The sequence below is a fragment of the Malaclemys terrapin genome, chromosome 11, assembly GCF_027887155.1.
Source record: "Malaclemys terrapin pileata isolate rMalTer1 chromosome 11, rMalTer1.hap1, whole genome shotgun sequence".
NCBI classification, from domain to species: Eukaryota; Metazoa; Chordata; order Testudines; family Emydidae; genus Malaclemys; species Malaclemys terrapin.
Window position 1 is genome coordinate 8737315 of NC_071515.1, and position 13406 is coordinate 8750720.

Below are 13406 nucleotides of genomic sequence, written 5' to 3' on the forward strand. Positions count from 1 at the left end.
GATGAACTGACTTGTGCTCAACTGCTGCTTTTTTTAAATTTTCTGGAATAATACATTGTTACTTGTATTATCTGGCTATGCACAAACAGAGGAGAATGGTAGCAGTTCTCCAAATCATCATCAGGTAAACAGCTAAATCTCTGCTGATTTCAAAGGAGAACTACCATTAACACCAGTGGAGGCCTTGACCCTACATGTGTAATACAAAGTAAAGTGAAGCTCTGAGGTGTGCTTGTCTCCCCAAAGTCTGTGCCCAATGGGAGGCTAGAAACACCACTCTCCACTCTAAATAATATCCTAGTCTTTTTAGGTACTGTAAATTTCATATTGTTCAAACCTTTTTTCTGTATTTCTAGTAAGACATCTTTTATTCTTCTCAGGAAACACGCAGTTCTACATAGACTTTGGGAGACAAGCACACCTCAGAGCTTCACTTTACAACCAAAACATCCTTTTAATGTACAGTTTTTGTTTTTAATAAGAATACAGCTTTCTCCTTCCAATGTCAGGGATGAAAAATTAAGCCAAATTCTAGGACACTCCTGCCAATTCCTTCTGGACCATTCAAGTTCCCTGACATAAGACCTACAGATGAAGCTTGATATCTGCAATAGTTTGCCGTGTACCCCAGCCTTGTGGGGAAGAGAAAAGGGTTATTTAGTCAGCGCAAACAAGGGACAGATAGACTCCAACATGCCAGTACAAGTCAGTCAAACCTGACAATTCTTCCTCCCCAGTCACCTTTTATAGATACTTTGCATCCCTGCATTCCAATATTGCCTAAATACAAAACAATATATTGTATCCATAGTCTTAACTGCATACCAATGTATAACCCTTTACAGAGCTAGAACCCACAGGAGAGTTTTAAGAAGAGATGAAGAGGGAGGATGCGACTCAGGGGCTTGGAAGTTTCAGAGAGATGACTCAGTGGGTCAGTACGAGTTAATGAGTGACCCCAATTAGAGTGGCTCAGAGGGGAGGAAAAGAGGAACTGCCAAGATTAGGAATGAAGTGAGTGGGTGGCAAGGAGACAGATGAGCCAGAGGAGGGAAAGGGGGGAGTGGAGCAGCAAGTCCGGGCACCATTTTGAAGATAAGGAAGGCGGCTGTGAGACGGGTTTAGAAATAACTAGGAAAGCAGTGGAGAAGGAGGAGCAGGAAGACAATTAGAATCTGGAAGCCAGTGGAGCCACGGCATTCTGGGCACCCTGAAGTTTACTGACTAGAGATTGAGGAAGATCATAAGAAAGGACATTGTAAAAGGAAAGACAGGATGTGATTAACACACGGTTAAGACTTTCAGTAGGGGCAGGGTCAAGATGAGGTTGAAGGCTACCAATGTTCAGAAGATAATTACAGACCAGGGAAATGTGGGAGGAAAAATGTTGAGTGTCAAACATAACTCCCATATTTCCGCCCTTGGGAGCAGTATGAAGGGCCAAATTAAAGCGGGTAACAGTTGTTTAAACTTTACAGATCAAAGCACTTTATTGCCACGTGGAGAATGTCTGCGATTCAGAGGTAGGAGATGAGGCAATTAATATTGCATGGTTTAAGCATTGCTTGTAAAAAACGGACCTAAATGACAATAGGTTGTTTGTCTTGTGTATATTTTTCAAAAAAGAGAGAATAATCCCAAAGTTCAATTCAATTTGACTTTACAGACACAAAACAATCTCAACTCTCTCTTGTTCTCTATATAAAGATGCAAGCACTAGAAGTTTAGCTAATGACAATGCTGCCCCCAAGTGGTTAACCTTCCTTACTGCTCAGAAATTATTTCTAACCAGACTAGCTATGTAATATGCAGTTTCCTTAGGATAAACCAATGTTATAGGAATTTAGTTACATCTGTGTGCCTTCGTTAGTCTCCTCTGGGTCTCCACAGCAGAGATGGGCAACTAAATTGATACTAACCATACTGATTCTCTGATCTGCGGGACCATAAACCCCATTAAAACCCCTTCTTTTGCAGGACCTCAATCTTAGCTAGACCATCAAATTCACCAAAATATTAAAAGGGAAAAAAATGCCACAGAAGCCCTGGAAATATCAAATTAAGGATAGAGTTTAACCAATAACTCCTGTTATTACAGCTTGGGGTTAAAATACAAATCTTAATTTACAATAGCAATGGATATTGAACTCCGGCAAGAGTCAATGCTAGATAGGTATTTCACTATAGTGAGTGTAATACCAGAAAATTATATGACTAACTCCTACTGCAAATATTGCAATAACTATTGGCCAGACATACACTATGAAGTTCTATGAATTCTGTGATTGTAACCGTCACAGTAATGCAATGAAATTGGACAGCCCGAAAAGTATTCACAGCAGATACAAACAGACAAATAGAAACAGTCATGTATGAATGGGTTAAACAGAAGACACATTTGGCAGAACCCAGCCTACAGTCAGATCCATGAAAATCTAAGAACAGAATCTGGTACAAGTTTGTGTGTCCATGTGGCAATCAGAGATCCAAGTTGCAAATTCAATATGCTGGTCTTTAAGAGCAGAACATTAGAGTCCCTTAAAATGCACACACATGAAATCCTACAGCAGAATCAAAATACCAAGTCTCTCCTCTCTCCCAAACACATGACTGAAACTACATGTCTGCCGTTCCTGTGGCAGTACTTATTACCTCACACTTGCCACGGAGGCCTGTCTCTTGAAGCCTGGACCAGATGCTCTGGATTCTCCCTGCATGCTCTGGGTGGCTGTTTGTGTTTCCACAGGTACACTGGTGTTTCAGCATCAAGGTGTCGTATACAAGGCCTGCAGCAGAAGTTACAAAAATTGCTTGCAATAAAAAAACGTCTTGTGAGACATGGAAAAAAAATCCTCTGCTGTGGACTAGAACTTATTGTACTGAACTGGAATTCTAAACACAATGGCAATATGCATTCCACAGGCAGATGAAGAGCATTAGGAAAAGAAAATTGTAGACTGCAGTAAATGAGGTGGACAACTTGGTTATATGACCGGGTTGTGTGCAATCGTGGGGACTGGAGTCTGTGATCCAGGAGGTTCCTTCTAGTCCTGTGTTCTTATAAGGTGGCATTGTATTATCAACCATGCAATGACTTCTCCCTGTTCGAAATTCTCAGTGTATTTGGAAAAGAAATTAATCATTAATACTACTAGAGGACGAATCTGTACGGTTTATAACAGCAGAGGTACAAATGAAAGCAGGTGAAAGCACAGATTAAGGCAGATGTGAATACAAGGAAGTGTTATAAAAGGACACTATATTTCTTTGACTCTCACATTAAGTACTATTACAACTGCTGATAAAATGGTTCCTTAATCCAAAAACCTGGAAGAAGCGGATACGTCCATGGAAAGGTCTTTGTTCCATAAAATAGTTTACTTTAAAGTCTTCACATCAAGGTTACTTGACAACACAAGACTCAAGGTACATGGAAAGCAGTTTATTAGCACACACTTAGGGATAACTATTCAATGTGTTACATGGGAATTTAGCAGTGTTATTTCCTTTAAACATGGGAGTCAAGAGGCTGAAGCCCTGTGCAACAATATTTACCCAATCTCAACAATGTAGGTGACTCTGATATGTGTTACACTTCCACCCAATTACACTTCTGGACCAGGATTTGTGAATTCAGGTCAAATACACCACTGAACAAAACTCCCAGTTTTTCCACAATTGTGTATTCTGGGGAATAAAGGATGACATTTTTTGTTTAAACACAACGGACATAGTGAAAAGTTTAGTTCTAGCCTTCCCTTAAGTCAGAGATAGGTTTGTGTTGGGGAGCACCCAAAAATCTTTGAAATATCAGGGGGTTCAGAGGATGCAGGACAGATTTGCAATTAGTGTTGCTCCTTTGAAACCCAACCAGTTTGCCAAAGCTGTCTTTCCACTGTGCACTGGTGCTGACACTTTTAGCCATTAGGGGAAGTTGTCTGGCAATTCCTCACTCTGCTCCAGGTTTTGGGACCTCTGAGTGCAGGAAAACACACCCTATAGCTCCAGAGGACAGAATGGAGCTCTCGTTAACAAAATTATTAAGTTAACCAAAGTTCAATTAATCAGGGCTTTACAATAAAAATTTATAAAAGTGCCCACCTGTCTGCTTCTTTCTGACATTATTCAGCTCCATTAGGAGCTGTTTGGGCAATACCAAGCAATGCAAACTGAAGTTGAAGAGAGGATGTGGGCTAGTAGAATGGATAGCTATTGTTTTTCACCTTGGCACTGGGAAAGAACACTGGATTTTGCTCTGTCTCTATCTCAAATATATACCTATTATATATAGAGGGCATGCATGCACATATCACAGGGGTGTGTGCATATAGATAAAAAACACATGGTACAGTATTTTATATAGATACATTCATACATTGAAAGAAGAGATGGTGGTGGGATGGACTATATATTCTCCTTTGATAAGTTCTGGGAGGAACCAGGACTCAAAAAGTCCAATCTAATTAAATCCTAAAACTTTTCCCACCCCTGGTTAAACAGTGACAAAGCAGTATTTCACTGAAGTTTATCTTGTATATTTATGCATTATTCCCCATTTTTAACATCTACGGCTACTGGAAAGAGTCGGACTGTACTTTCTCTAATTGAGGACAGTGTGTTGCACACAGAAAAAGTAATGACAAGTTTCAGAGTAACAGCCGTGTTAGTCTGTATCCGCAAAAAGAAGAACAGGAGTACTTGTGGCACCTTAGAGACTAACAAATTTATTAGAGCATAAGCTTTAGTGGACTACAGCCCACTTCTTTGGATGCATATATCATCCGAAGAAGTGGGCTGTAGTCCACTAAAGCTTATGCTCTAATAAATTTGTTAGTCTCTAAGGTGCCACAAGTACTCCTGTTCTTCTTTTTACAGAAAAAGTAAATGCTTGACCATTTACATTTAAAATACAAAACTACTTTGGCCATTGCTGGAAAAATATTCCCCAAGATGTGGGAACAATCATTTTTAAAGGTCAGTACTAAAGCCAACTGGCTTTTCTTGGCAGGATAAACATATGATTTGAGGTTCAGATAATTATACTGATTCTGCAGAGAAGGAGAGAATAAATGCCCTTCATAAGAAATAAAATAATGCTTTAACACAGAATATCAGAATAATTTATGGAATTCATTTTCACAGGAGATCGGAAGCTGGATAACTGCAAACCAATGGACCAACTTGGGAATCCTTGTTCAAGTGAGTAAAATTGTGCATGCACCAGTATTCCAATTAACATCAATGGATCTACTCGTGTTAGCAAGAACAAAGGGTTAGACCCGTAATGTAACCAATCTTATGTTGGTTGTCATCTACCCTTGCGCAAGAGCAAAATGCTGCCATTCCGATTTTGCAGGGTTTACATCTACTTTCCTCTCACATAGCACAAATACAATGTCATGCTTCAGGACATAAAACTGATTGCCTGCAATAAGCAGGCAGGGTTTTTTTCAATTTCATATGTACTAACGCACTCCTCAGATATGCAATATGCACCCCCCCACACACAGACACACACCATGTATCTCCCCTGCAATATACCCTTTAAGCATTAGGAACTGGTTACTGCTAGAGACAGGATAATGATATAGAAAGACCCAGTGATTTGATTCTATATGGCATATCGATGTTTCTAACTCTCCCAAGAAAATGCATTAGAAGGATTTACTATACAACACTTTAAAAATAAAAGTGATTCATAGATTCTTCTAGGACTGGAAGGGACCTCGAGAGGTCATCGAGTCCAGTCCCCTGCCCACATGGCAGGACCAAATACTGTCTAGACCATCCCTGATAGACATTTATCTAACCTACTCTTAAATATCTCCAGAGATGGAGATTCAACAACCTCCCTACGCAATTTATTCCAGTGTTTAACCACCCTGACAGTTAGGAACTTTTTCCTAATGTCCAACCTAAACCTCCCTTGCTGCAGTTTAAGCCCATTGCTTCTTGTTCTATCCTTAGAGGCTAAGGTGAACAAGTTTTCTCCCTCGTCCTTATGACACCCTTTTAGATACCTGAAAACTGCTATCATGTCCCCTCTCAGTCTTCTCTTTTCCAAACTAAACAAACCCAATTCTTTCAGCCTTCCTTCATAGGCCATGTTCTCAAGACCTTTAATCATTCTTGTTGCTCTTCTCTGGACCCTTTCCAATTTCTCCACATCTTTCTTGAAATGCAGTGCCCAGAACTGGACACAATACTCCAGCTGAGGCCTAACCAGAGCAGAGTAGAGCAGAAGAATGACTTCTCGTGTCTTGCTCACAACACACCTGTTAATACATCCCAGAATCATGTTTGCTTTTTTTTGCAACAGCATCACACTGTTGACTCATATTTAGCTTGTGGACCACTATCACCCCTAGATCCCTTTCTGCCGTACTCCTCCCTAGACGGTCTCTTCCCATTCTGTATGTGTGAAACTGATTTTTTCTTCCTAAGTGCAGCACTTTGCATTTGTCTTTGTTAAACTTCATCCTGTTACCTCAGACCATTTCTCCAATTTGTCCAGATCATTTTGAATTATGACCCTGCCCTCCAAAGCAGTTGCAATCCCTCCCAGTTTGGTATCATCCGCAAACTTAATAAGCGTACTTTCTATGCCAATATCTAAGTCATTAATGAAGATATGGAACAGAGCAGGTCCCAAAACAGACCCCTGCGGAACCCCACTCGTTATGGGGGGGAGGGATAGCTCAGTGGTTTGAGCATTGGTCTGCCAGGGTTGTGAGTTCAATCCTTGAGGGGGCCACTTGGGGATCTGGGGCAAAATCAGTACTTGGTCCTGCTAGTGAAGGCAGGGGGCTGGACTCAACCTTTCAAGGTCCCTTCCAGTTCTAGGAGATGGGATATCTCCATTAATTATTATTATTATGCCTTTCCAGCAGGATTGGGAACCATTAATAGCAACCCTTTGAGTACGGTTATCTAGCCAGTTATGCACCCACCTTATAGTAGCCCCATCTAAATTGTATTTGCCTAGTTTATCGATAAGAATATCATGCGAGACAGTATCAAATGCCTTCTTAAAGTCTAGGTATACCACATCCACAGCTTCTCCCTTATCCACAAAAGGCTTGTTATCCTATCAAAGAAAGCTATCAGATTGGTTTGATATGATTTGTTCTTTACAAATCCATGCTGGCTGTTCCCTATCACCTTCCAAGTGTTTGCAGATGATTTCCTTAATTACTTGCTCCATTATCTTGGCACAGAAGTTAAACTAACTGGTCTGTAGTTTCCTGGGTTGTTTTTATTTCCCTTTTTATAGATGGGCACTATATTTGCCCTTTTCCAGTCTTCTGGAATCTCTCCCGTCTCCCATGATAAAAAAAATAGAGGCAATTTTTAATTCATTTGCCTATTTTACACTAGACTGATCTTTTAAGATGTACTATTGGAATCTGTTGACTTCTTTGGTCAGTTTGATTAGGACCTCAAACCAAGATTCTCTTTTCAAGCCACTTATTAAAAAGATGATTTAAAAATTAATTTCAAATCCTTATTTACTATAAAATTCAAGGCACTTAATTATAATATTAGACTTTAAAAATAGTCACCATTACAACTGAATCTTTTCCAGTATAACTATGGCTGTGTGTGTGTGACCGCGTTGTGACAGGATGCCCTAGAGCACTTCTGTTTGCCTTTACAAATATTTCAAAAAAATGTCATTCCCCACCCTCCAGATCAGTATTTTCTGTATCAAGTGGACAGAACTTCAATTCAAAAAAGTAACTCTCTGTACCATATCTAACTGGGTAAGTCTCTTCTAGAATATCAATGGAGTATGCCTGAAACATTTTGCTTTTCCTTTCTGTGCCTAGCTCACCAAAATATTAAAGTTTTAAAATCTGAAAACTCTTCTGTTACTCTGAGCTGCAGTAATAAAATGGAAAATTCTTTTCCATCTAAGATAATAAGATATGTACCAAAAACACTTGTCTAAAAGGTTCCCCGCACCCCCCCCCCCCCCCCAAGAAAGAAAAAGAGTCACGACTCGAATAAGGGCAGAGGAGGATTTAAATGCACCATTTATAATGGTATAAGGAAAGAACATCAAAATATTCTTTTCCTCGACATTTTCTATTACCCAATTTCAATGATACAGACAGCTGGGTTGTGACTCTCCAATGCCTTGCACCTTATGTTGGCTGTCATCTGTACTTATGCAAGTGCAAAATGCTGCCATTCCAATTTTAAAAGGTTTTACACCCCACTTTCCACTCATTGCATGAGTATAAATAATTGCACAATGTTCAAGGTAGTGGAGAATCGGGCCCCTAGAGTTGAAAACGTTTCACAAATTAAATGTTGTGAAAAGGATATTAACCAGATAAAATACACTAAGTACTCTGCACATTATTGTCTTGTCACAGTATTACGTGTCTCGTACAATGTAAAGGTAATGTGGGTTTCTTCTCATTTTAAGCAATTTTTTAATCCTACCTGAACACTTATTTTCTTTAATTTGATGTCTACAATTGTAGAACTTTGAGCAGATTTATTTACAGTTTTCAAAATCACTACTCTTATTGTTCCACTCTAGTATATAATTATAACTGAAATTACAAGGCACATATTTAGGTAAAATGTAAATCCCAGGATAGCAAATGTTACTGTACAGTCAAATTTCGTAAAGACTCATAGGACTGATGCCGCAACTTAAATGGTGAAGCTGGAAACAGATAAGGGCAAGTCATGACTCAACTTCTAAAATGTACATAGGATCCGTAATCTTGAAGACTGGAATTTTCAAAGTGGGCTAAGAGAACTAGGTGCTCAATGTCCACTGACCTTCAACGGGGTTTGGGTGCCTAATTCCCTCAGGATCCTTTGAAAATGCCAGCCCACACTATTGTATCCTTGCCCTTTCTGGTGCCACTATTGACTGCATTGTTGTTTCCATTAGAAATCAAGGTATTCAGTTGTTATAAAAACTTGACATTATAAGGCCTGATTTTCAATAAGCAGGCAACTGCTTGGACATGTACACTGCTAGACATGCATGCTCAAATTCACAACTAGCATGCACAGGTACCAAAGGCTCGTACTTTACATCTAACTGCTGTTATTAATGTAGGCCAACAAACTTACAGACCAAGCGGATTGTCTTTCAGGGTATGGAAAAATATTGGTTTGGGTACTTCAGTTATTTAGTGCAAAGAAAATAAAAATAGGAATTGTGATTTGGCCTTAAGACTTTTTTGCACACAGACACTTTCATTATTTGGTAAGACATTCATTCACAAAATGGCCTTTGGTATACTGGGAAGAAATCGGAGCATGTTACAAAACTCTTCTTAACTACCTAACGTAGGCATTGAAAAACTCCATATAATGAGTGATTATCCAAAACAGAATTTACCAAAGAAAATAGAATGCATATGAAAGGATTTTGATGATGGTCCTTAATGGCTTAGGAAGGAGAAACTTTTCTCTCTTTTGGTCTCTGGGGGAGAACAGTATCCTACACACATTTACACACTTTGGTAGCTGATCCAAGAATGAGGAATTGTGCCTACCTACCTTCCAGGATGGGGCTAGTATGGACTATAACAAGAAAACAATATCCATGTTATTAAAAAGCCCATTATTGCATACTTACCATTTAAGCTCAGCTGCCAGACCATTTACACTATGGACTGAATATTTTCCTTTCTCTCCCCCCTCCCATCCCCCCCATAAGAACATAAGAACGGCCGTACCGGGTCAGACCAAAGGTCCATCTAGCCCAGGATCCTGTCTACCGACAGTGGCCAATACCAGGTGCCCCAGAGGGAGTGAACCTAACAGGCAATGATCAAGTGATCTCTCTCCTGCCATCCATCTCCACCCTCTGACAGACAGAGGCTAGGGACACCAGTCCTTACCCATCCTGGCTAATAGCCATTAATGGACTCACAATACAACAGTGAAAATTAAATTGTAAAAAATCTATTTAAAACCAATGCGTATCTCCTATGCAAAAATCCATTCAGTGCAGGAGGCTCAGGCCATCAGGTAACCTGACGGCTACCCTAACTTAAGACAAGTGGCTACCATATGCCATCTGTGAAGTGATCTGCCTCTGACATAGCATAGCCCCTTCCTGCTCCTTACGCCTGGGAGGAGCAGGAGCTGATTGGCAGAGCTAGCTCCTATGCCAATGATACCACAGCTGAGAGTTTCCCCTATCCCTGGGAGGAATTCACAACAAGGCTGCTGCAGCCAGACCACAGCCCCTGTGTGTCACTCAGAAGGCGCAAAAGGGCTTGAACTGGGGCAGAGAACATGGTCCAAAATCTGCTTGGAAGTAAATGAAGAGTTCAGGCTAGAAGCGTTGCTTGGTACATTGTCCTTTATCAATCATGCTGTGTCTCTTCCTTCCTCATGTTCACATCAACCGCATGGTTTAGTCTGAATTGGCCTTGTTTCTGGGAATGTACAGTCATACCACTGCATCGCTTTCACTTTTTTTTAGCTTAATTAAAATACACATATAGTATTCGCCCTCTATAGGATCTCTCCCTTTGCTGATGGAGGTTGTGGGGGGCAGGGCAGAATATGGTGTATAATGACTGACCCAGATTGTTCCATCCCCCACTTAGCCACAGAGCATGGGGTTAGCCAAAGCCAGAATAACATCCTGGCCACCAACTGATAGTTGGGAATACACCAGGTTTGGGGGTGGCTTTTTCACGGGAGGGCAATCCTTGCCTCCTCCAACGACGCGTTAGTGTCACCCATTCCACTTCTACGTGGTCAAGTGCTTTTTAAGGAATAAATGATAATGTACCCAAACAGAACTCTCAGCCACATCCAATCACCCTCCCAGGCCCTGAAATATTACCTGTTGTGAACCTCGGCTTAGTTGGTGGCTCCTGTACGGACATGGGGAAGGTGGCAGATGCAGGTGAGGACTGTGCACGAGACAGAGGCCGATGTCCTCCAAAAGACACTGGAATGCCAGCTGCCTCCATTGATGCCTGGTAGTTTCTCAGCTGGTGAATGCGTTGCTGCTCCAGTAGAAGGGCTTGCTGTTGGGGAGGATGGAAAGGAATATAAGGGGATGGTTCATGCAAATATCACAATAAAAAAAGGTTGGCATGGAATTTTAAAAACAATTTTGTTTGGAGTTTTGGTTTATTTCCTAGATACAGTGAACACACACACATACATTAAACATACATACGGAGGGAGGCGTGCTAAAATGAAGGCCTGATCCAAAGCCCAAGGAAACAGTGGAAAAGGTCCCATTAAATTCCATGAGCTCTGAATCAGGGACTTAGTACACACTCACTCACACTACAGAGTCTACACACCCTTACAGAGCTATTCAAGTGCAGCTTTTAAAAAGCTCAAATTTGCTTTTGGATACAAACCCACACGCTGACTTTGCAGCCTTCCATGATTTATGTTTTTGCAACTCAAGACCACCACGCCCCTTCTGAATGTGCGTAATAGTCAAAATCTGCACAAGAGTCATCACCCAGAGGCCCTACATGTGACTGGATCAGGGCTGATGGCAGAATGTTCCCAATGGAGGACCCTTCACTAAATGGCTTTCCCATATTGATCCAAGGGTCAGGACCAAGACCGTGCCAAGCTCATATACTCGTGCGGACACCAGAAACAATTAAGACAAATTAACTGAAGATGTTAAGTTAAATCACATTAAAACCCTGCATAGACTGTCTACTTTAGAAATAGAGAATTTAAGGTGAGTGTGACCTTCTGTATACCACAGGCCACCCGGACTACCCTGCACCCACACGCTAAACCCAATAACTGAAATTAAACCAAAGTATTACAGACATCAAAAGACTAAACTATTATGTGTCACATGCGGAGAATAGGGGGTACTGAGGTGTACCAGTGCCTGAGGCCCTTGCAATGGCAGGCAATTACACAAGATACACTCAGATGTTCCCAGCAAGAAACCTGCAGAGGAAGACAAAATTTACCCCAGGACCCCTGCCAAGCTGACCTAGGGGAAAAATTCCTTCCCAACCATACAGGGCATTGGGTGGGACAACTCTTTCAGTCCTGTGGATTGGATGCCAGTTGTGGGGTACCTCTGCAGTCCACGTACAGAAATACATGCTGTAGAACATGGTGTCCTCCATGCAGTGTAATCGTTCACGTACAGCATATGAGATTATGCTGTGCAGAGGATGCCTCTTTGCAGAGCAGGTTTGCTCGGGGGTGGGACGTGGGGTGTGTGTGGACGCTTTTGAGGGCCAGATCTGGCCCACTGGCTGCCAATGAGACCACTGTTAGTTAGACCCTGTGCATATGAGCAAGAACCAGCCAGCAAGCACCTGAGGGAGAGAATGCTCGGTGCAACCTCAGAACACTGGCCTTTGTTCCCAAAGGGGATTAAATGAAGTGAACGAAGACCATTTTACTTCTGAATGAGTGTGTCCACATGGGAGGTTAATAAGCTTTAAACTAATGGATTTTAACTTCACATCTTTAGTTAATTCCACTTAGCTTTTCGGAGTGTCCCTGTATAGAAAAACGCTCCATCTTCTGTCTGAACTGTGAAGGACGTTTTCTTTTTAGGAAAAAGAACGAGGAGTACTTGTGGCATTTTAGAGACTAACAAATTTGAGCATAAACTTTCGTGGGCTAAAACCCACTTCATCGGATTCATGCAGTGGAAAATACAGTAGGAAGATATATATACACAGAGGACATGAAAAAATGGGTGTTGCCATACTAACTATAACGAGAGTAATCAGTTAAGGTGGGCTATTAGCAGCAGGAGAAAAAAAAAACATTTGTAGTGATAATCAGGATGGCCCATTTCCAACAGATGACAAGAAAGTGTGACAGGTTTCAGAGTAGCAGCCGTGTTAGTCTGTATCCGCAAAAAGAACCGGAGTACTTGTGGCACCTTAGAGACTAAAATTTATTAGAGCATAAGCTTTCGTGGACTACAGCCCACTTCTTCGGATGCATTATGCTCTAATAAATTTGTTAGTCTCTAAGGTGCCACAAGTACTCCTGTTCTTTTTGAAGAAATTGTGAGTAACAGTAGGGGAAAAAAATTAGCATGGGGAAATAGGTTTTACTTTGTATAATGACTCAGCCACTACCAGTCTTTATTCAAGCCTAATTTAATGGTGTCAAGTTTGCAAATAATTCCAATTCTGCAGTTTCTTGTTGGAGTCTGTTTTTGAAGTTTTTTTGTTGGGGTATTGCGACTTTGAGGTCTGTAATCGAGTGACCAGAGAGGTTGAAGTGTTCTCCGACTGGTTTTTGAATGTTCTAATTCTTGACGTCTGATTTGTGTCCATTTATTCTTTTGCATACAGACTGTCCGATTTGGCCAATGTACATGGCAGAGGGGCATTGCTGGCACATGACGACATATATCACATTGGTAGATACGCAGATGAACGAGCCTCTGATAGTGT

General features: G+C 41.1%; 1 protein-coding gene across 8 annotated transcripts in view; it reads right to left on the reverse strand.

Annotated features, from left to right (window-relative positions):
- Positions 1-13406, reverse strand: part of HDAC4 (histone deacetylase 4) — a 439923-nt gene that overhangs the window by 67269 nt on the left and 359248 nt on the right. For all 8 annotated transcript variants that reach the window (XM_054043726.1, XM_054043721.1, XM_054043725.1 and 5 more), the window contains 2 exons: positions 10835-11021; positions 2653-2786 (listed from right to left, as the gene is read on the reverse strand). In XM_054043726.1, the coding sequence (XP_053899701.1) occupies positions 2653-2786; positions 10835-11021 (321 nt within the window). The remainder of the gene's footprint in view (positions 1-2652; positions 2787-10834; positions 11022-13406) is intronic.